The sequence below is a fragment of the Phasianus colchicus genome, chromosome 10 (assembly GCF_987193195.1).
Source record: "Phasianus colchicus chromosome 10, bPhaCol1.hap1.1, whole genome shotgun sequence".
NCBI lineage: Eukaryota > Metazoa > Chordata > Aves > Galliformes > Phasianidae > Phasianus > Phasianus colchicus.
This window is the reverse complement of record NC_143445.1, coordinates 20,878,798-20,903,699: the sequence shown is the minus strand read 5'-3', so window position 1 is coordinate 20,903,699 and position 24,902 is coordinate 20,878,798. Positions and strand designations below refer to the sequence as shown.

The following is a 24,902-nucleotide window of genomic DNA, read 5'->3' as shown; positions in this document are numbered from 1 at the left end:
TACTATCTCCCAGGCAATTGGAAATTTCTGTTACAGTTCTCCAACACTCAAATCAAATTCTAGGAGAACTGGGAAGTACCAACCAAAAAACAAAAAGGTATCATTTTAACAGCTACATTATTGACACATTCTGGAACAGGTTGCCCAAGGAGGCTGTGGATGCCCCATCCCTGCAGGCTTTCAAGGCCAGGCTGGATGTGGCTCTGGGCAGCCTGGGCTGCTGGTTGGTGACCCTGCACATAGCAGGGGATTGGAACTAAATGATCATTGTGGTCCTTTTCAACCCAGGCCATTCTGTGATTTTAAGATTCTACAGTATGTCAGTCATGGCATTCTATTACTGACATATCATTGATTACATCAAAAACAAGAGGGAAATGTTCAAGTGCCTTTGGCAGAAAGTTTAGCCTTCTTCCTACTCCTGTTTCAGGCAAGCATTTGCCTTGTGAGAATGCCACAGAAATACAGCATGACACAGTACTGCTTCCTTTTAAACCCATTTAACCGAGGGCTCATAACACAACTCACGCTTAGCCCCAACTGCTCAGCTGTATGGAAGTCACTCAAATGCTCACATCACTGTACAACACATTTGGTGAGCAGATATTTTAGGGCTTGCTTGTGAATAGCTGCATATTTGGAAACAGAGTAAAATACAGTATACCTGACATACCTGAGCAAGTGCCAGAGAGACAAAAAACAAACCTCGCACTGCAACCTCCCTGGGGAAATCTTTGTTCATTTTAATACTTGTTCTGTCAGCTGTCTCCGTGAATGACAAGGTTTTATCTCTAACGTGAATGGCTTTGAAGGCTACTTGCATTATCCATTCTTCAGCAGCTGCTGCTGAAACCACAGGGTTGCAGACTTATAATTAAATCCAGCTGCCAGGACTGTGAGTTCAGTTATATCGAAGGGAGCAGCAGTGCTGAGTGGTTGCTGGCAAGATTCTGCTTCTGTTTCTAGACAGTGTAATTAACTCTTTTGCCTCTTTTAGATGAAATAAACATCGGCACTAAAGAATGTGTTAAATGACTGTAAAATTGTATTTATTTACAAGAGTTCTATTGCAGTCATTAAAACCAAGACAAGAAAACTCTAGTGGATGATGGCCCAGAACAGATAGCTTTTTCCAAAATAGCACTCATAGGACACCCAAGGACAGGACACAGGATAGAAGGAGTTTCCTGCAGGGTGCATATTAACTGATCTAGTCTTAAGCCTTAAAACACAGACTGAAGAATATAGTAAGTATCAATATCCAGTTTGAGGGAATTGCAGGTGAGGTATGGCAGACTGAACCACAGGGCTTCCTTTGAGGGCAAGATCATCTCCAAAGCCCAGTGCCCATGACTAACATCAGTTACAGATAGTCCAATCTTGACTAAATAGCTGCAGATGTACTTTTAGAGGTATAGCTTTGTCGTAGTTTTTTGTTTGGGGATTTTTTTTTTTTTAAGTCAAATTGTTCATATTCACGTGTCAGCAAAAAAATTAGCTACCTAAATTTGACTCTCTCATTCACAGTCCTTTAAGTGCTGTTCAATGAAGTCTCTGCTTTTGTGAAGAAGTGACTGAAAGCTTCTGAAAAAACATCGCACAGAAATAGAAGCAATTGGCAGAAACACTTCAGAATAACATCACTGAAGTAGGAAGTAAAACATTAATTTGAGCTTCGTTTGTGAGGAGTTACTATCTGCACCTCTTTGGAAACACGCAGCAGCCCAATCACTTCTGAGGACTGGTGAGAAAGCCCAACAGAAGCCAGAATAAAGGTGAATTTGCTCTCAGGTGGTTATACTTAGGTTCGTTTACTTTTGACATCTGTTTGCTGTTCCCTCCTGCCTGCCGCTCAGCACTAATGGCTGCAAAGCCCAGGCATGTCAGCAAGATGGGCTGATTATTACATCCTGTCATACCTAGGTGGATGCCAGTTGTGCTTCTGCTTTTACCATTCCCATTTTAAAATGACAACACTTATCTCTAAGCTTTTTTAGTAGCCTCTTTAAAGGGCTTTTTTTTTTAAAAAAAAAAACCTATAGAGGTTCATATCTTCCCAATGCAGAAAGGGGTTCCCAAAGACTGCAAAGATGAAGGTGAGATGCATGCAAAGAGAGAACTGAATGCAGGGAAAGGGCAAAGAAGGAGAAATAGAACGGTTGGAGGAAGCCATGCTTTTGCTTTTTAAATCCTTTATGAGGTCCTGCTCGCAACTAGAATTAAATCTCTGGATCAACAGCTATCTGTCAATAGAACAGATAATGTCACTTTATCTCATCCATAACTTTTTCTTGAGAGATAATGGATAGCTTGGACCTTCTGTGGTATTTCGTGCACTAAAGTTGTCTTTTAAAAGCATCTGCACAGAACTTTTGACTCATTTTTCTCCTGTATTTCTAATCAGCTCTGGCATTTTATGTTTAGGTCCAACTTTACCTCTGTATTAATTTGGGACTATATATGCATATAAATTATTATTCAAACCACAATCTGTTTTAAGTACCAGGCCATCTATCAGTTGCCAAAGGAGAGAAGACAGATTAGAGAATGGGATGTAACCACAGGATCAAAAGCAGAAGGCATTTACTCACTGTCATTGGATGACTTCCTATGAATCTACATGTAGGAGCTGACATTGTACATTAAAAATGGATCTTAAAAAGGGGAAAAAAATAAAGTGGTATTTTCTTTCCTATTTGAAAATATTTAAAAAGCTAATATGAGGTTTGTGTGTGCTATACTAAGGCTTAGGTTCAAAAGAAAAAAAAATAAATCAATAGAAATTTGATCCAGAGATTTTCAAGGCAATTAGGTCACTGATGTGCTGGAGGTCTCCAACTCTTCACCAAGAGGAGAATCTGCTCAAAGGTTATGTCAGAAGACTTCATCATATCTCAAATGTCATACAAGTTGGTAAATTAATTAGGGACTGAGAAAGCAAGACAGTGTTTTTCCTGCACATAAGACGAGATCAATTACTTCTAAGCAGTGTAGGATATAGCAGGAAAAAACAATCAATTCAGTTCACTGGCTATAAATAGATGCTCTGATTAATATACTAATTTTAAACACCAAAGGTATGTCAGCATACTTTCTCTTGCTAATACTTTAACTACATAAAACTGCCTGCAGCATGTAGTTTTTAATGCTGTGCCTATCCAAATTTGCACTAATAAAGCATAAATTAAAATTGCGCAGTAGAAAAAGCCAAATTCCATCCACCATTTTCCCTACATGGAAAAGCATTCTGAAATACTTAAACATACATATCTAACACTGCTTCTCACACTATCAGTAGGAGTGACCACATTAAGTGCCAAGCTTGCATGACATCACAAGGCAAGAGCTGGCTCTGTGCCTGGCCTGCTGCATGGCTCCACTGAAAAACTGAGTATCCCTGTCCTTCAGATCCAGTCAATTCCTTCCCTCGAAGGATTCTAAACAACCTCCACACAAGTAAAGGCAGCAAAGCACCAACAAAAGGGATTTCCTTGTGCTGCTCCTTTCCCCTGTGCTCACACAGCACAGAGGAAGTGCCAAAGTCTATTGTGAATATCTGATGAAACACCTTGCTAGCTGTGATTGTGCTTTAATAAGTCGTATTTTAATATTTCACTACTTTGAAGGGTTTTGGATCCTAGATCTGCCTCGAAATCAACAGCACAGCATAAGCATACAAAGAATTAATCTACCCTCAAAACCACAAATATGATCTAGTTCTTCTGAGAAAGATGAAATCTAAAGGCATCGCTGTGGGTGACAGATCCACGGCAGCTTTAGATTTGACTTCTACCATTTTAAGATATTTCAAAAGGAAAATGAGTAGCACAGCCTTATGGATATATATATACTGCCCTGTAAAGCTTATCCAGGTCTTCGTCTCACAGAAGAAAATATGCATTTCTCCAAGAGATGAGTATTATGCAGGAAGAGCATTCATCATGCAACTCCTAGAGACATTTACTAGAGAAATAGAAAAGGAAACATTCACCATGAAAGAGTACTCTTAAGTTGCAAGAAGATCCATCGGGCTTCATACCATTTCATTCAATATTTATAAAAAACATGTTTGCTTTAAATAGTTCTGTAGTGCAAACTCTCAACCACTCAGAGTAGAAGGTGCTCACAGTTGTTTACTAAAATCTTTATACAGTTCAATACCTTAATAGTGTGTGACCAAAGTTAAGGAATAGATTGACAGCTAGTCAATGAACTGATAAATACCCATCACATAAGCATTTCATTTTAGCTAACCATGCAGTGGACATTTTGCCTTTATATACACATTCCAATGCTATTATCTCATGCTTAATTACTTAGGTCTCAAAGCACTTTACAAAGAAACAAACTATTATTATCAGCACTTCACACACAAAGAAATTGAGGCACGGCAGTATAATTTGCCAAAGTTATTGAATTCATATTCAATGAATATGAAGGTCAGTGACAGGTGAAAAACAGCTCTTATCTCACACATCACTGTGTGGTGCATTCATAGACCACGCTGCTTCCCAAGCATGTAATATTTAGCAATTTTCATTAGCTAGTGTAAAGAATTCAAGTTTCACCTGCATTACAGCAAATACTGCACTATAAAATTGAGGCATCTGTGCTTTGAGTTCATAAGACACTGGAATATCCCATCTTTGCATTCAGCCTCTCTCTGATGATCAAGACAGAAAACCTCACTTTCTGAGGAGTCTGCCTTGGTTGTTCCATGCCTGCTTTTCAACATCATCTGAAAATACCCATCTTCTCAGAGATGCCCAGTTTTGGTCACCTTGCTGGTCACAGTAGCTTTTTGGAAAGTCATTGTAATGGAAGGCTTTTGCTTTGGTCAAACCAACAAAGCCTGTTGCTTTATTTTGTGCATTAATATCAGAAGAGGAAGAACTTCAAAGAGCAGTAAACCTTTCTTCATCAGATCTCAGTTTAAGAGTCAAAACTAATCCTTATTTTTCACGTTGCGCATTTTTATTTATACAAGGAGGGAAGTTACTCCTGTTTGTAGAATTTGGAATGCTCTCACTAGCTGCATGTCCAAGTACAACTTGCAAGGCTGAGTTAAAAAAGCTAAATCAAATTAACTCACTTCTAAGTTCAGCTCAGGTGGCTGAGATTACCAGCACAAATAGCAAATAACAATGAAACCAGCACTGAAGAAGATTTAATTCTTGGCACTGGGTTTTGTTAATTATTATTACAGGTTTTCTGTCCCTTTTTCTGGGCTCAAGGGAAATGAGAATCTCAACTTCTGAGCAAGTCAAAAAAAACAGCTCGTAAGTTTATATTGTAATTGATATCAGTCTATTATTATAAGACAAATTGCAACAGACAAAGAGAGAGACAGCTCAATCTGTTACTGAATCCTTGTAATGGCTATATGAAGAGCTCAACCATTTCACTCATAAATCTTCCTACTAAGTTTTTATTGCTGCTTGTGTGGATAAAATAATAAAACTTTGAGGTATACAAGAGATGCAGTAATGCATCTCTTCCAGTCACAATTACAGGGAGTTTGTTACAGGAATCATAACCTTCTCAGCATCTAATCAGAAATAACGTTGTGCTACAGGCTGCTAAAGCACCCCGAGAACTCATTAGATTTGATTGTGACAATTGTGAATAATCACCTCTGCTGCACATTGCTGTGATGCATGGGGCCATCGTCAGTCATTGCCAATGATCTGCCACAAACTTTCTGTGGGACAGACCATGCAGAGCACATAGCAGCTGGATCTCCAGGAGGATGACCTACTTACTAATAAACTTAGGGGCAAACATTAAATGCAACAGAGGAAAACAGATTAGGAAGGTCTTGAAATGTTTCCATTTGTTTGTGTCGGTGTTTTGTTGTTGCTGTTCTTGCTTGTTTTTTGTTAAGAGACTAATTTTAATTAAGTCTCTTTTTTATTTTATTTTTCAATAATGTTGTCTCTGTCTGTGGAACATAATGCTAAGCATGGTGATCATGAAGGACACTTGCATATACTAAACTTCCAAATCAGCTGTCAGTGCTGAATGACAGAAGCAGAAAGTGGTGAGCAGAGGGGCTGAAGGGATAATAGATGGGATACATGCAACAACTCAGAACAATCATATGAGCATGTTCTGAATTGCTAATGGATTCTCCTCTATCAGACACTGAGAGGAGGCCACAGCACCAACAGTGGCCAATACCAGCATTATTATATGCCATGGTGTAACACCATTACAATTAACATTATCTAGATCATATTCAAAAACTGTAAGTTATGGTCTGAAACTCATTTGATTCACTGAATCCTCACAGTCAAAGCCTTTAGTAGAAGAGATCACCTTGTTCTGTGTGTTAACTGTAGGAAGGAAAACTATTTTTCAGTAAAGTTGCAGGAAGGATAGAGGAGACTTAATGACCATTTAAAAAAAAATGTACTACAGTTAACTAACACAGTTGCATTAAACTCAGGCTATCTAAAATGGCAGTGCTCCAACTGCAGCCAGGAAAATAAAATAAAAAGCCCTCAGAAAAAGCCCAGATGCTAAGGCTGCAAGCTCCAGAGAACATTTTCTTTAGTTTTGTTTGCAACAAATACGATATGAGCCTCACAATCATCTGACTGGAGATGCCTGCAATGGTTAAGAAGCCTTACACTCTAAATTACCTTACTTTTATTAGGCAGGTGAAATGTCCATGATGTTCTTTCAGAAGAGAGGTTTTTCCCTTCAGAATTTAATTTATAAACTCACTCCTGCCAGGCTGCGATAGCAGCTACTGTATAAACCTGAAAATGATGACTGCTGAAATTCCATTCAAACCCTCGGAATCAATAGAAAGCAGACAAGCCACCAAGATAAAGTTCCACCCGACTGCAAAGAGCAAGGGCTGCAGGATGCCTCACTTTGTTTCTGCAGTGTCCGCAGCCACCAACCTGTGAAATAGAGACTGCACAATCTCATTTCAGGCTGGAAATCTGACCTCTGCTATCCACATGCTACAACCACATAATCTGCTGTTAGAAGTGTTTCAGTGTTGTAGGTATTTCCAGGCAACAGAAGGAAGACTCAAAAGTCTAGTGAAGACAGTAGAATTTGCTGAGAAATACTGCATTTGGTTAAAGCTTCTTATATGGGCTCCATAGAGATTCTAATCCTGCTTACCTTGAAGCAGCAGTTGTACATAACAAAGCAATCTCCATTGGTGTCACACTGGTTCGTACCAAGCTACATGTAAACTCGTGTATTTCTTTCCTGCCCATACAGAGAACCACCCCTGGGGTCTGCTTAGCTGAGTAGCACTGCCTGAAGGCAGAGGTTGAAATCCTGCAGTCTGGTGTCAGAAGTTTCATTGTGAAGGGCTCTGCATTTTATTTAAATGTTTGCTTACAAATTAATAAATGTTCCCTATGACCAGGGGCTGGAAAAACACAAACCTGTTGCAATGTTTGCTGACTTTTCCAACATGGCTGAGAAGGAAATTACCATTAGTCTGATACAAAAGGAACTCTTTATCCCAATCACAACAGCCAACAATACAAGGTATTTCCATTTGCAATAAGTGTTCCTCTATATGCATTTTACTCAAACACGGAGCAACACCGTTCATCACAGATGAATTTGCAATGGTTAACATTTGACTCACCATACTGGCAGCGAGGACCCTGAAATCCTGCAGGACACTGGCACACGTGAGGTCCTTCTTTAGAACACTTCCCTCCATTGAAGCAAGTGTCAGCAGCACACAACACTAGTACAAACAGAACAAAACAGAGTGAGTTTTGTTTGTTTTGTGCTAAGGATTCTCCAGAATTGCCTCCTCTTGTCGCAGTCTACTATGACAGGAATGTCTAAATAGAATGAAATTCTTTTAAAGTCAGAAAGCAGATATATTTATAATGTTGATAGCATTAAATTTAATTTTAATAAAAATAGTCTAGGGCAACATGGTTTCACCCGAAGACACTTCAAAGGTAGAAAACAATTTCATAGGACTCAAAGTCCGTGGAATGACAGAAGGGATGAACTGCTGAAGGCAATGCAGCAGTGGGCAGACAGCACCAGGGTATTAGATGTTATGTATGTCTGAAGAAATGAAGGTACTTTCTTTCAACTCAGAATATTATTCACTTAGAACAGGTTAAATTCCACCTCCTTGAGCCAAATTTGCTAAGAGTAACAAATACAAAAGAATACTTTGGCTACCTTTGTGCCTTAAAGAATCTGAAACAAGTCTCAGCTGCTCCTCCAGAAGAAAATAATTCTGTACTGCCACCAGTGCTCAAATATGTCACATTCCTTTATGCCAGAGACTGATATACAGATTGTAAGTATACCTTTGACTTCTTACAACAGAAGAAGCACACACTAAACATGCAGATTCATGCTGACACTAATAGGCTCTCAGGTGGTTGGATTTTTTTTTTTTTAAGAATAAAGAGAAAAAACACAAAAGCAATCTCTGTGAATGCAGTCCTCAAGTTGGTACGAAGATTAAAAATACATAGGAACAGATGCTCGCTTTTAAACTGAAAACACAACCACTGATGAAAGGAGTAGCAAAACTAAACAGCAAGTAGATTGTTGTCTTTTACTGATGTCTTGTTAACAGTGGATAAAGTGCTTCCCAACTGTTTAAACTTAATTCCATGTTTTAGGAAAACATCCAATCATGCTTAAAAATTACTGATAGGAACAGGTTCTCATCAGATGGAGAACCTCAGGGTGGAAAGCTAACTGCTGTTTCTTCTTCATTTATAGATTGCCTCTTTACGATTAGAATTCCCAGTTATAAATAGCAAGAAAAATCTTTCTGGAAAGAAGATTCAGAAAGGCAATAAGGATATGATCTCTCCAGTCATTGTTCTGTCACAGTTTTGCCATCAACTTACTATGCAAGCAGCCAGGTTCGCTGTTGTGTTGAGCCCACCCAGGGCAGCACTTGTAGACAGTCTGGTGCTCCATTCTGTACACCTGCTTGTACACAGTGTAGTAACCAGACCTTCGAAGAGAATCAGTTCAAGAGAACAAGTCAGCTTATTCACATCTCATAGTAGCAAAGTATAAAATTGTAATTTAAAGCTAAGTCAAGAAGGCCATGACACATCCAAGACACACAAGTCACATTTTCCACCCAGTAACAGACTTAAGGACTCAGCAAGATGTGATACGTCCATGACAAAGTTGCACATATCTCAGGAGATTACACAGACTGAACTCTCAAAGTACAAAGAAACTGTTCTCAGTGTCAGTACCAGAATTCATTTATATCACTAATTACCTCCTCTCGTATCCCATGCACCACCTCCTCCCTGTGCAGCCCTGTTTCCACATCTTCACCATGCGGCTGAAGGCCTGAACACACGGCTGTTGGTGTCCCACCAGCACCAGCTCCAACACGGGGCAGACATTTGGCCTTTGGGGAAAGAAAAGAAAAATCAATTTCATTCTCTCCAATGCAATAGCTGAAAATCTGGGAAGAACATACATAAAGCTACGCTACCTGCAACAGTTAAGAGTTAGAAACACTACCAAAAAATGCTGTCAATCTGTGACTTTTTCCACCTTGAACTGATCACAAGAGCACAGCACCCATCAACACCTGACAAATCAGCCCAGAGAATTCAGCCCGGCAAGTGTCACAGACCTGAACAGAGCCAAGATTTCATTACTGTATTGGTTGCATAAGCCACGAGCAGGAACACAATCCTGGTAGCAATTTTTTGCACAAGAGCTGGCCTCTGAACAGCTGGGCCAGCAAAATGCGATTGTACCTCATTCCCAGAAAATGAGACCTGCAGTGCCTGAGCAGGATGTGATGGACGACTCAGCACTCTTTGCTGTCTGTAGATAACAATGGTCTTTCAGATGAGGCTCTGCTGACAAAGGGTGGTGCCTCGTAAGCAAAAAAGCTGATGGCTGAGGTGAGGGAGCCTGAAGAGGCGCTTGAGGCCATCCATGCCTATGCTGGAAGTGCTGGGAGCCCCACTGCTCCTTACGGAGCCACTATCGAGCTGACAAAGCGGGGTGGGAACAGGCACTGACCTCTGCAGAGCAGCTCCCAGATAGCCAGACTGAGTATAAATAATAGAAACAGATTCTGCCTTAGAAAACAGCATGTAAACCGAACAAAACTTACAATGAAATTCAGGCTGTACAATTCAATGGGAGCTGCTCCATTGATTCAAGTGCAGATAAGATGTATCTAAGCAATTGTTGTGGGAAAAGGGCATTCTGTAAGAGCCCCCCTCTGCTATCTGTCTCCTCAGGGGAGCATATGAGATTTAAAGAGAAAGCACATTTGTTCCCTACTGAGGATTCCAAAAACAGCAAGAGCAAAATAAAAGTGTTGCTTTGTAGGATGGTATGTATTCCTTATCCTGCTACCAAGCTCCGGTTACAAAAGGACCGAGGGTTTTGCAGAGATGCTGCCAGCCTTGCTCTAATTCTATTCCTGGTGTAAATTGGAAAGTTCTGAATAACAGAAAATAATTCTGCATAGAGCATACAAAGTGAACTGAAGCTACAAAGCTTTTTGGTGACTTTCAATACAGTAGTCTCATGTAGCAAAACTGAAATAAAGCCATTCCTGGAATAGCATGCAGATTGCTAACATAATAATTAAGCTCCATCAGAGCAGCGAGCTCTAGCCACAGAGCCTTTGTAAATGCAAACCTCAGTGATTAAAACACAGAGACAAAACCATGAACTTTGTATATCTGTTCTCATTTAGCATTTGTAAACATGCAGCAGGTGTGCCACACGGCTAACAGGGGAGTTCTTCCAGAAACAGTTTGAGAGACCCCTGGTCAGGCTAAGAAGAATACACACAGTCAACTGACAAAGGCATAAACGTGAGGTTGTGATAGAATGGATAGAAAGCAACTTGCTTTCACCATTAATGCGATAAATATTTCTAGCCTAACAGCAGCTGGGCAGCTAGAATTATCATTAACTACACTGGATATTGGCAATATCTCTTTCAGGATTTACTGGGCTTTTTACATCAGGGGCCCCAAAGTACTTTGCAGCCTCGTTATTCTGAACACCACACAATGAAGCCCTTCTAATGAGAAGTAGATCTTTCATCTGCAGGTCTTCAGGTAGCTTACCAACATCATTAAATTAAACCTGTGCAGAACAGGAAAATCCTATAAGCAGGGTCATTTTTACCAGTGAGTTAAACACTTGGAAAAAGCTGCCTGCCTAGATCAAAGCCACTCTACAGAATAGCAGAAGTGTCAGGTGCGACTTTGGTTACCAAAAGAACAAGAGGAAGGAGTAGCCACCAGCTCATCTAATCAGCACTGGTTTTATTTGTTCTACTATCAATAAAACAGACCAAGATTTGGTTGCCAAATCATAACCTTATCTACACCATTCTAATGCATAACCTGCCAGTTCCTCTACAAGGAGGTCTACCAGAACTACAGGGTACCTAAGGCAAGCAGTATAAGAACTGAAAAATTGGACGCCACAATTGAATCATTCCCCCCTCTCCATTTTAGTATTGCTGGATGGTATCTCCTCAGCTGGCATGAAAAGCAGCAACCCATGCACTGCTATTGAGAAGACTCAACACTAAGGTGCCTACAGTCACACAAAACACCTCAAATGAGAAACTCAAGCACTCTGAAAGGTGCTGCTGATAAAAAAAAAGTAAAAGAAACACAACCAAATAGTTCCAGACAGGACGACTGGGGCATGACTGTGGACATGATTTTCATTACGTAGGCTGCCCATCTTATGATAGAAAGACATAAATAGTACATTTGTCCTGGATAAACTTACCTTGATAAAAAGTAGTCCCCTGAACTAAGATGCCTATTTCTTCCAGGCACTGAAGTAGCTGCAAATATCCATCAGCCTAAACTACACTTTCAGTGGGAGCAACACACACCGTCTGTAACGACCATTCAAACAGACATCTTCAGAACTACCACATTTCAGTTTTTCCCAAAATGAAAACATCACGACCTCCATCTCTTACACAACTGTTCTGCAGAATGTAATATATGCTTCCATCACTGTGGATCCTCCTGGAGACCACTGCTGCAGCAATCAACCACAGCACACCAGACAACTTGCACCAGAATACAGAAAGATTGTCAGCCCCCAGGGGCCTTTCCCCAGCTTTCAAAAGTACCTTTAATCCACTTCCTCACAGGAGGCAGAATTCTAGTCAGCTCTGAGAATGTAAGCTCTGCTGCTGACTGAGAGCAAGACACAGAATTAAGGCACATCACTTTCCCCACATTCCATCCCTTAGGTTCTTGGGAGAAGGTTTCTGTGGACAGATTGGGCTGGCTCTGGATGGCCCCTTCAGATCCCTTCCCCACTACCCCATGTATTTATTCCTCCATGGGGAGATTGTAGTTATAGATGTTTGTTAGATTGCTCCACGCTTCCTATTCTTTGAGCCTGCCAACATTGCAAAGCAAAGCAGAAGACAGCAGCAGTGTAGTTTCAGATTGCCTCGAATTCCTCCTGAAGCCACCCTTGCTCTGTTTCCATGTCACCTCCACTACTCAACAGCCCATGTGTGCCAGCTATTCCTTCCTCTCACATTACCTCAGCACTCAACGTATTTAGTTTAAGTTCAAAGCAATTGTTCTCAGCCCATTCTTAGCACAGTCTGCTGTTTGTTTCACATCCAAAGCAGCTCTTTGTATGCCCAAAATCTTGCCTGCTTTCTTTTTCCATTACGTCAGTTGGTCTAATAAAACCCTTGCCTTACTTAGCAACCATGTCTCACTTAGCAGGCTTTTTTAAATGACTCTCCCTCTAGTGAATGGAACATCATGTACTGATAATTCATGCATATCTCCTTTTATTAGAATTGCCTAAAAATTTCCAGATAAAGGTACATTCATCTGCACCACTCTTCCATAAATAAAAGAACGAAGCTGACAATTGTTGTAATGACAGACTGAGCCCATCCTATAAATTCCTCTCGTGTGCTGTTGCCACGTGTCTAGGAATTGCTGTATTGACTTCTATGATACAGTTAATAGGAACAAACAGCACTCACAGAATAAAGAAAGGCAGCAGCATAAAGTCAAATGCTTATTAAGATTTATTCAAAGCAAGCCATTCCCCCAGCATGCCCTTGGGATAACGTAAAGGCAAATATTGAAACCTCTGCTACACTGCAGTTCAATTGAAGTAGTTGCATAACATGGAATCCTTTGCTGGCAAAACCAGGGGGTAACACACATCCTCTCCTCAAACACAACTCCCAGCTCACAACACATGAAGTTCAGCCCTCTGTCTCACTGCTCTTTGATACATAACCAATAAACAAGCAAGCTGCTGGAACAAAAGTACCACACAAAACACAGTTGTGTTAAAGACTCTCTGCTCAATAGGTGCCATCTAAGACTAAAATGAAACAAGTGGAAGTAATGTCAAAGAGACTGTGGATGCCCTGTCCATCCCTGGAGGTGTTGAATACCAGGTTGGATGAGGCCCTGGTCTGGTATTAAATGTGGAGAAGTGTTGGTGGCCCTGCCTGTGCCAGGGGAGTTGGAGATTCATGATCCTTGAGGTCCCTTCCAACTCAAGCCATTCTGTGGTTCTGTAATGGTACATTTAGACAAGGAGAGCTCCATTTTTACTCCTGTCCTTTGCATTCAAAATATTTCTTAACGGGAGTTTAAGTGTTAAAATAAACCAAACATGTCTATTATGCTCTGATTTGATTGATACACCAATTCCTTAAAGACCTTTATACACCAGTGCTCTCTGTTAGCCAGGACTAACACTAAGGCTATTATTAGCTCCTCAGTCTGAGTCAGGCAAGCCAGAAAGCTCTAGCTTAATATTTGCATTAAAAGACTGCCCTTTAAACAAAGACACCCTACACACAGCTCAGGACTTAAGATTCCAATGAACAGATAATTGGATCAACATGAAGCAAGAGCGTGAGCCACTGCACAACAGGAAAAGATCAGAGATAAGTAAAAGCATCTCCAGAAGGAATATAATTCATTCTTGGGTTTACATTTTGAAAAGGGAATATACATGTTTATAGAAAAATGCAGTCAAAATAATCAACCACATGGAGGTCTGTGAAGTAGGAATACTGCTAACCTGGCTCAAGGCACCCCTGAATCCCACACTGAGGCTGAAGCAAAGCTCTATTGCACATCACCCTTCTCTTATGCCTTTCACTAGCTGTCTGTGGGCCACAAGTCCAATGCACTCTAAGTGGAGTGGATGAGAGTAGAGTTTTATTTCACATTTGCATCTTGCCTGAAGGCACCAAATCCCAAAGGTGTGCACCTACACAAGTCTCAGCTTCCACTCAGAACAGCCTTTCTAGTCTTGCAATTTAAGATTAAATACTCTAACTACTAACCTTGTGAGTGGTAAAAGGGGAACAGCATGGGGACAAGGCAGGAGTACATAACACAAAAGCACTTAATTTCCAAAATTGTAGACTTGGTTACATAGACTAAAGCATTAAAAAAAAAAAAAAAAACAGAGCAGCATTTCAGGGTCTTTGAACCTCAGCAGCATCCCAAATGAGCTCCCCAGTGAAGGACCTACAGGGTTCCCACAACTCAGGGCAGAGGATGGATGACAGAAGCACCATATTTACCATTTCCAAAGAGACTTGTACTGGTTTTATTCCTGCCCATGATTCTGGCAGACGGGGAGGGATAGTAGAGCAGTTATTTTTGCACGTTATCACCCAACCGTAAGTAATCTCATATAGCAATAGATTGGTTCTTTTGATCAAGTGCAACATTGTTTTCATGTAACAAGGAAAGAGCAGTTACCAGCACAGCCCATCTGCTCCTGGGAGCATGGAGGCAGCTTCCTGCACACTGCTGGCATGTGTGGTCCGTAGGGGGAAGAAGGAGTGAAGAGAAGGGAAGACAAGTGAGCACATGGGAGCTAGAAAGGGAGCAGCTCCACCATTCCAGAAGGTACATTGTCTACATGACAGTTTCAGTCTGCATAGTACAACCCTAACACCTGGATCCTTGAATGACAAGGAAAGTCAGCCTTTCATTTTATCAATCCACCTTCTACCCTGTCCCAAGTTAAAAATCAGAAAGCTGAAGCTAGATCAGTTAAATGGCAGCAAGAGAGCAAACAGACATTCAGATATCCCTAAAGGTTTCTTTCAACAATGCAATTAAGACAAAACAATATGAAGCAAAAAAACATTGGCTGTCTGATTGCAGGTCTTTCTGCACAGACCAAGTGAATGACACCACTTTTACACTAAAGCAGAAGGCTGTAACATCTTCCTATATGCAAGACATTGTAGACTGCATGGCCTCAGCTGAAGAACTTGCAATCTGAGCACAAAGAACCAGCAGCTTCTTCTGTAAGAGTGCTCCAGAAGGCCCCTTGCAGGAGCATGCTGCGCTCCAGAAGAGAACAGCTCAGCACGACAATGCTGTATGAAAACAGGATTGATTAGGGTTTGTTATAAGGAGCATCTCAAGTGGAAAATGAAAAAGTAAATTTTGTCCAAAGGCAGAAGTCAAATTAGGAAGTAAATGATGAAAAGAAAAGCTCAAAGAGCAAATTAAAAAATAGTTATACAGATAAATTTTGTATATGGAGATATTTTGGTTAAGAGCAACAATAATTTGCAAAGACTGGAATGACATTAGAGACATTTCTTCCTTTTAAAAGCTGCCACACACTCTTCTTTCCACCCTTCAACTATTTTAAGGCTCATTTCCCCACATTTCTCAGATAAAATTAATCAGCACTACCAGAGACAATTAGGGCATCCTGCTCCCCTGACCGCTAATCAATCCCTGCTCTCTTCTGATCCTGTATCAATATTTGTGATGTTTATGTGCCCTCTGGGATATAGATTGGGAGCACCAGGCTCATTTAGATTAGGTCTCATTATCACTGCTGTTCTCGGGATCTGTGGATGCAGGTCTGCCACAGAAGACTCTTAACCCCACAGGTTACTAATGCACTGCTGCGCCTTATTCACATCCTCTCTCTGATTAGATGGAGCAGCTAAATAACACGAGAGTTCCTCCAGCCTTTGTGCACTGCATCTAGATGCAAAGCAAATCAATACGAGATGATTAATTACACACTCAACTATTATAACAACAATAAGATTTTTTTAGTTCCTACTGCTATCAGGCTGCAGCATCTGTCCTTCAGCTTCTACTTAACTATCCTCCTCCTTCCCCCAGGGTAGAATAATCTGTTTTGTTTAGCAAGAAATGTAGAAGATAAACATGTACATGCTGATCATTTAACAGTGATTTGCCCAGTCACTTTTTTTGCATCCTTAATCAAGGAGTTATTTTATTTGAAATAGAGCCAAATACTCCCAGCAACACCCAGTTTCACACTTTCTGTTACTTTCTGGCTGGCTTCTGCAGGATCAGGTAAGGCATCAGGTAAAGCTCAGACCCAGAGGAGATGGCAAACATAGCATCATCACTTCAGCATGCAACTCTAATAAACTCCTAATACCCACATCCATTCATGTGCAGGGAAGCTGAGCACATTGCTGCATATACTGCAACCAAAACAGCAGGTTATCCCCCAGCAAGGCTGGAGTAAGGCTTAGTCTAAAGATTTTGCTACCCAAATAGGAAATAATTGGCAAGATGACCTGTTAGCATCTCTTTAACCCCCTGGTGTTCTTTATGGTTGGCTTGTGTTGCTAGGTGCTTTCTGCATACCACCACACATCTCTAAGCTGGGGCTATTTTTTAAACAAGAGATTGGGAAGGACAGCATCCAGGAGCAGCACCGAGAAACCCTTCCAGCAGCAGGGTGCCTTCCAGGCAGCTCAAGGACCTGTGCCTCAAGGATCCAGCTCCAGTATAACAGCAAACCATGAGGAAATGCTCAGATAGGAGGAGGCTAACAGATAGTTTGCATGTACACGACGCTAAGACAGAGCACACAATTGCCCAGAAATCAGCTGTAAGAGGAAGGCATGAAACAGCAGCAGGCACTTCTGGATGAAATTTCACTTGACATACACCCATGCTCAATTATCATTCCACTGCAGAAGAGTGAATAATAAAAGTAACCCCAGCAAGTCTGCCAGGTACGCACGCTCAAGTTTCTCTTGGCAAGAAAGCATAGGAGGATCTAATGCTAAAATACTAAAATGAAAGCCATTGAAAAAAATATCACACTGCTTGAGCCAGAAGGAGAAAAAGCTCAGTTTTTGTTTACAGTGAATGCTGCATTGCTTAACACTGAAACCAGTGAAGCCAGCAGAAAGCATCACTGCTGTCAAACTACCTCTGTGTCAGCCATCTCCTTCATGTAGGATGCCAGATTTTTAACCAAGCCTCTTTTCTTCAAAGCTTACTTCCAAAGTAATGTGTAATATGTGCAGGAAAATTTCAATTCTTACATGCTGGTATCTTAAGAGTTGAAACATCCCAATTATTTAGTCCTGACAAACCCTCAGGTTGATACCACTGGTGCAGGATTTCCACCAAGCAGTTTTGGTAGAGCTAAATATTTGATGAATTTTAGCCACATAAAAAAAAACAGAAGTGAGGTAGCTAACAGACATACATCAGTGTCTGAGTGCTCAACAGATTCCTGGTGCTATTTTCAGACAGAAAAGACACAGGTCCATGTCTTGTGAGGAACACAGCTATGAGATAAGGACACACACGTGGCATCCTTTTGCCATTGATGATGCATCTGTCAGGCAGGCAGAGTGTTAGCAGCCACACAGAGGCAGAACCACAGACTGGTGTGAAGGGTTGAAGTGTACAGAAACTTATTTCCTATGCAGAAATCGCCTCACTGAAAAAGACCAGGCACAAAATAGATAAGTGCAGGGTGATTTGAGATGCATTTTTTTCCTGTTATAAAACCATAAGGAACACTATAAGAAGCTTGCTCCTCAGCCACAGCCTGAGCTATTGGGATATATTTTCCATGTAAAAAACATGGTATGGGTATGGTGCTGTCTGCTGCCCAAAAGCTGCTGTTGATTTATTAAAGGAGGGAGGCATGATACTTCCACTAAAGAATCCAAAAAAGGGAACTCTGGCACTCAGATTCCTCTAATTCTCCTCTTTCAAATGCATGGATTGAATACTCATCCAGAGGTCAGTGGCACCAAAAAAATACAACTGCACGTACAGCTCAGCTTGTACAACCAACACAGCTGAAAGCACAGGCTGTAGAGGCAGGAAAGTCTTCAGTGCACTCCCAGAACAATTAATGCTGACTTTCAAACCAAGAGCAGCATGGAACCCAAAGCAAAAAGAGCAAGACTGCGTGTGCTCAGTACATAATCTTCAAAAGCTTTGATTCAGCAATAATGAAAGGAAATTTCTTTCTCCTCAGAAATAAATTAAAAGCAATACATTTTAGAGAGAACATAAGCAATAACAGGCTTGGATTTCAGAAGGAGGAAATCCATTAACTGTGTTCAAAGAGGGAAGGTATTTAATTGGTGAGTAACATGATTTTGCAATATGGGCTGTTAACTCTCTGAGATCCAAAGCATCGTTTTTAACACCAAGGTTCTGCAGAGGAGTCAGACCAGGTTTTCCACTATTGTGACTGATGTGTGCATAAATACCTGAGCCACGTCAATATTTCAGAATGACACTTAATTAAACCTAAAGAAGTGCTGACAAGTTCTCCCCTCCTTAGGGTATGTTTTTGAAAAGTAGCTTAAACCCAGATCTCACTGGGAGTAAGAGGAAGGAATGGCTTCTTTGCCTTAAACTTGCAGATTTAAGGCTCATGCTATGTGTACATAGAATGGCCTGGGTTGAAAAGGACCACAATGGTCATCTAGTTTCAACCCCCCTGCTATGTGCAGGTCACCAACCGGCAGCCCAGGCTGCCCAGAGCCACATCCAGCCTGGCCTTGAACGCCTGCAGGGATGGGGCATCCACAGCCTCCTTGGGCAACCTGTTCCAGTGCATCACCACTCTCTAGGTGAAAAACTTCCTCCTAATATCTAATCCAAACCTCCCCTGTCTCAGTTTAAAACCGTTTCCCTTTGTCCTATCACCATCCACCATCACAAACAGTCACAAATACATACACATATATAAGCTATTGTGATTACAGGTAGCAAGTTTCTAGATCTCCTTATGAGAGCAGGCATTGATGTAATCGGGAAATATTTTACGGTCCATCAGATCAGTTCCCTCTTACAAAAATACAGCATCTTCAGGCTATCAGATTTTATACAACCACATATTTCCACTGTTTTATGGCTATGCCAGAGTTCAGATGGAAGTACCTTGATCTCATTTTTCTCCTGAATAAAGTGTTATAATCCAGGAAAGGAACTTCAGAGGATGATGCTCATCCACTTCCCTTAATCCTCCAGCCAGTGAATATACTGGGGGACAGAAAGAGAGCCCTTTACTATCTGTTGAAAAAACCTAAACTCTAACTTAGTTTTCCTCCAGAAATTCTGTTGAAAAGAGGCTTTACATGCCAACTTTTTGTGGATGTGGTTCTGCTGGGGAGCCAACCAGCACAGCTCGATCTGCTGGCAGCACGCTGTAGTGCAGCAGCTAGAATGGCAGCGCTGATTTTTTTGTTCAGCGTGACATTCATATTCACAAAGATGAGAAATCCTTCGATATTTATTTTCTTTCCTAGCAACCACTACTGGATACTGGAGAGGGACAGCGGGATTAAGAACAGCCATTTTGGGAGCAGAAGATTTTCCATTACAAAAGCAGAAGGGAATCGTACCACACTGCTTTATCTCAGCTCCCAAACCTGAACACATGTCAGGCCCCACAAACCAACTCTCAACAACTGCAAATGGGCATCGCTGGAGCTTAAAAACCCAACATACCATCTAAATATGCCAGGAGACAGTCTCACCAAGACATGACTACACAGCCTTCTTCCATATCACCCAGAGAGTCTTGTGACAAAATTCAAGGCTCCCAAACAAAGCTATACAGAAAAATTATACAAAGCAACCTGGTCTAGTATTAAATGTGGAGGCTGGTGAGTCATGATCCTTGAGGTCCCTTCCAACCCAGGCCGTTCTGTGATTCTATACCACCACATACCTCATGGAAGCACTTGCATTGCTTTGTTATAGCCAAACAAACTGCATGTCACTTCAAATATATTAAAATTCAGTGCAAATAACAATTAGGATCTAAAAGTATCTTCCTGTATGGAAGCACCCTGTACCCCACTAGTTACAGTGAAATGCATTCCAGTCCTCAGCAACACAGACTTCAACTTTTTAATTGTTTCTACTCGCCTGAAATAATTAAGGATTGCAGTCTGCATCACTTTGAAACTGTTCACAACCACGGGGTCAGCAGTAAAGCCCTGCAACAACAGCTACCATTGCTACACTTTCATCTTTACAGATGATGGGCCGAGTTTACTCGACCACTGCCAATGTAGATACAAAGCTGAATGATACAGTTTGCTTTTGGGGAATGATTCATCTCAACAAGCCTGCACAGAATTAAAGAAGCGTGAAAAGTGTTTCTAAACCAGGAATCCAGCTCTAAATCCAGGTGTTCCTTGAGGTGCAAAGTGACTTGCCTTTGGGTAGCATGATGATATGCAGCTGAAACATCTGAGAACTGTTAAAAAATGAAATAAAATGGTTTTAAAGATTGTGGTGAGATCCTGTAAAACCAAAGCAGACCCATCATGGCATCTGCCCTGCCACAGAGCATGGCACTGGGCTGAGTGTGCAAGGGGACAGATTGCACTCTGTGACTTTTGCAAAGCAGCCCTCACTTAAGTTATCTGGGAGCAGAAGGAACCATTCACTGAGCCACATCTCAGCTTCTGCTAAGAAAGATTCCAAGCAGTGCACAAAGTGAGGCTCTTGGCATTCACGTTGTGACCACTCCTTCCTCCTGCTCTATCCTGTGTGGATAACTGTAGGGAAGCATCTATACTTCTACAGTGAATACTTCTTGAAGAAAGATTTTTCTCTTCTGACAGCAGTTTAAGCCTTCTGGTCTTAGTTCCCATTTCTGCCCCAACCCAAAATAACTCTTGCTTTCTGTTAGGCATAATCCTAAATGTAAGCTCAGTGCTACACAGCTACACATCACCACTTAAATGTCACGATGTGCCCCAATTTTAAACTACAGGGCTTGCAGCAGCAGAAGGAACTGTTAACTATAACCTTTTTGTGATTAGAGATGGCAGATTCCTCATTTCAAGGTCTAATGCCATGGTTTTTAGTGAAAATGTGTATTTGGACCCTGGTTGTTCTTTAAGTTCTAATATAAGATCATCAAGGGCTAATTGTCTGGAAATATGGTTGATGGAGTTAGTCATCCCATGATCTGTTCTGCATTATATCTCCTCAGGGGGCTTGAAAGCAGAAAACCAACGTGCACACAGACCCTGTGCATTTCTAGCTAGGAGTAAACACTCAAAGTTAACAGCAAAACAAGAACAATTATGAGGAGAAATATCTTACATACCCTGAGCCACACAAGACACTAGACAAAACAACAGCAAACGCTAAGGAAGAAAGCACCCAGCACAAAATGTGCCAAGGGATGCATTTGTTGCACTTATCACATTGACCACAAGTTATCAACGCCAAAAGAACAAAACTGAAACAGCAGAAAAGGTGATTCATGGCAGTGCAAGCTGGGCAGGCAATGACTTCTTGTATTTCTGAGTGCACCAAAGTAAATAAGCAGGGCAAAGGGAGAGAAGAATGCTCACACTTGCTCTGACTCAACAAAAGCAATGCCAATTAGAGTGATTGCAGGGATATATCACCTGTGAAAGCACTCAGGGCTTGCCACAGGTATTAGGGCTGAGGGAAGGGAGCAGGGTGTGAGCTTTTCTGCACAGCTGCTCCCAATGGCTCCTGCACAATGGCAGACACTCTCATGTGGTGCCATTTAGAGCAGAATTTGTTCAGGGGCAACTCACAGCTGGCAGCACCTCCAGCATCAAAAGTTCTGGATCACTATTGTTACTGATAGAGCAACCACAGGTCTGTGGGCCAACGGTGCTCTTCTGGGAGACGAATTGCTTATAGAAAGAGAAAGAAGCCTCAAAGAAACACTGAGAGCTCCATGGAGCGCAGTGCTCCAGCAGATTAACCTGACTTCTCTACACAGCGTGGCCCTACAAAATGGAGTAAGGTTTACCAGAAGTCTGCTGGAGGCCGTTTGTGTGTGTTAGCCTGATACAGCCTGAAAACACATTGCACGACAGACTCAGACGTTTCACTTCTGAGACGCGAGAAGTAATGGGAAGGGAACCAAAAAGCAGCCAGTGAATTCTGCGAGAGTGGGATGGAGTTGAACGGGGTACATAAATAGAAGGGGGAACAAAGAGGGCAGGGATGGAGGTAGGAACACCTCAGGGCGGCTCTCGCAGCGCTTTGGGGGTGGGGAGGACGGAGCGTCCGCGATCTGCTAACAATGCAGGGGAGCTCTGCAGGGGGAAGCGCTCCACACAAAGCACGCAACAGTTTCCAACCATCAGATTTCCACTTACAGCGAGCAAAAACTTCGTCCGTGGGATTCCGTGCACGTTTCCGGCTGTCCTATTAAAGAAATTATCCGGAAAGATAAGCGTTTCGCTTCACATTCCTAAACAAAGGGCTCTCACCGCCGAGAACACCTCACAAACTTGCTCAGGGAGGGTCGGTCCGCGCCGCGAGCCGCGCGTGCAGCTCTTTGTGTCCGCGCACCGCCAACTGCCGCGGGCTGCAGCTGCTACGGCACTCAGCTCCGCCTGCACGCGGTCTGTCCAGCACCCGGGGCGGCTTTGAGATTTGCACCGTTGCTTTTGCTGCTCTTCCCGCAGGTAACGCTCCCGCAGCCCCCGCGCACAGCGAGCGGCACCGCGCGCGGCTCAGCGCTGCCACCCAGCAGCGCCGAGAAGAAGAAAAAACTCAGCCCCGAGAGCATCACCGGAGAGCCCCGGGTCTCCACCCGAACTTTCTACCCCCGAGCCTTCAAACAAAGCACCCTCCCAGCCCTCACTCACATGCCCCGCTGCAGTCTCGGTTCCTCCGCTCTGCTCACTCGGGCCGCCAGCGCCCAGCCCAGCCCGAGGCACAGCCACACCGCTCCCATCGCGAGCTGCTCCGCACCCCTCTCAGCAGCAGCAGCAGCAGCCGCCCACCACCCTCCGAACCCTATAAAGGGGCGGTGAGGCCCGGCCCACAGCCCGCCCCTCACTTGGGCTGGGAGCGGAGAGCCCCCCGGCGAGGATCCCCGCGGACCCCGCGGGCTCACGCAGCCCTTATGCTCACGTACCCCTTCGGCTCCTCGCTGTGGGGCTCGGAGCGCCCTGCCCCCGTTATCTCGTTTTAAGTTGTCCCCGATTAACTCCTGAGGCGGAGAGCTGCGAAGGGATTTCTTTACCGTGGCAAGGAAACGTACAGCCCTTCCCTGACCTTAGAATGGTACCCTGAGATCCGCACCGCACGGCTGAGCCCTGCCCTCCCCTCCCCTCCTCTCCCTGCATCTGGAGCAGTTGGAGCTCCGCAGGACCCCGGGTCGGGCTAATCTCATTACCTCCCGCAGAGCACATCGTTTTCTAATCATTTTATTTCTTAAAGCCCAGGAAATCTTTCTTCATAAAATAATAGACCTTCATTATGTCAAAGCTGAGAGTTAATTATGTTCCGAGTCATCATCCCGATTTGGACCGCTTTCAGGATGGCATTATGGCCAAGTAGCAAAGGATCTGATTGCCTGGCCGTGGTTTCTCCAAGAGAGGTAAATTAGTGTTTAATTTTTGTTCTATCTTAAGGAACTCAACAATAAACCATTAAGAATTATTCAGTATTTCAAATCTGCGTGTGATGGCTCCAAATGATGCACAGTAATTACTGCACCCAGTTATTAAGAATACTGGAAGAGCAGCATGCAAACAGGGGCTACTGAAGTGCAGAGCTCCCATTGCCTCTCTTGGTGAAGGTGGATGAAACCTTTACGTGGGGTCACAGGGTGGAATACAGCTGAGTTCTGAGGATGGAGTGGTTTACAGCCCCTTGTGATCAGCACGGGACAGCATGCAGGCTTTAGGAACTGACACTGACATTATCCCACACTGAAACGCAAACCCAGTTTGCTCGATGTGCCCTTCTTCAAATATTATATAACGTTTTATTCTCAGCTGTGTTTTAATTGAGAACATCTAGCAGGGCTATTGACTTTAATGGGACGATTCATATGAGTAAGAGTTGCAGGGAAGCACCATTTGTGAAGGCAGCTTCAAAAGCCCATTGGGATAATTGATCTGACTGAGCCCAAGTCGGTTAAATCTTCAGGCCTGATACAGACAATGCAGACATGAAAGCAAACTCATTTATTCTAGTTCTTATGGTGGAAGCAGGGGGAAATGCCAGGGAAAAACGATGGTGTGTACAGAATTAGCGACTACTTTACATCACGCAGCCCTGCCAGGACCAACCAGATGCAATCAGCCATGAAACTTATTTGCTACAAAATGGTGTATCTTTGAGCTTGATTCCTACAAACTGTATCGTGCCCACCATCAAAGCAATGTTGGCAAAAGAGTTCTGTTCCTGACTGGTGAAAGGAACAAATTAAATCCTGTCTTGCTCAGCGCTGGAACTGAGCAGCCAAAGTCCTGCTTCCCCCAGGCGACTCTGCAGGTGAGCTATAATCTGAGCCAATCGCATAGAATAAAAGCTGTCAGAAAAAGAACACCTCATGTAGCACTGCAGGACTTTCTGTCAGACAGAAAATACGTAATTTCCATTATTCTCCTCTTTCATTGATCAGGACATTCTTCTTACAGTTTCAGGCGCAATCCTTTGCTAAGCATTATTGAACGGCGTATTGCTTACAACAGAGTGGAGATCCATGAGTTCTGCAGAGAAGTTGGCATCTCTCGCGGAGTCTCATACTATCTTCTTCATTCTAAAGTGTATTTCTCTCCCCATCAGCATTCATTGATGATTATTTTCCTTCAAAGACGTTGTGAA

General features: G+C 42.5%; 1 protein-coding gene across 8 annotated transcripts in view; it reads right to left on the bottom strand.

Moving 5' to 3' along the window:
- The window catches only part of LOC116243393 (uncharacterized), a 162,263-nt gene extending 138,954 nt beyond the window's left edge, over positions 1-23,309 (bottom strand). For 6 of the 8 annotated variants that reach the window (XR_016469759.1, XM_090147658.1, XM_090147655.1 and 3 more), the window contains exons 1-4: positions 22,931-23,074; positions 9,257-9,391; positions 8,868-8,977; positions 7,622-7,726 (exon numbers count right to left, since the gene is read on the bottom strand). Coding sequence is in view for 7 of the 8 variants with exons in the window: in XM_090147658.1 (XP_090003784.1) it covers positions 7,622-7,726; positions 8,868-8,977; positions 9,257-9,391; positions 22,931-23,019 (439 nt within the window). In the remaining variant the exon portion in view is untranslated. Of the gene's footprint in view, positions 1-7,621; positions 7,727-8,867; positions 8,978-9,256; positions 9,392-22,435; positions 22,485-22,930; positions 23,075-23,202 lie in introns of those variants that run through there. The other 2 variants (XM_090147660.1, XM_090147659.1) reach the window with 2 other exon arrangements.
- Between the last annotated feature and the right edge of the window lie 1,593 nt (positions 23,310-24,902).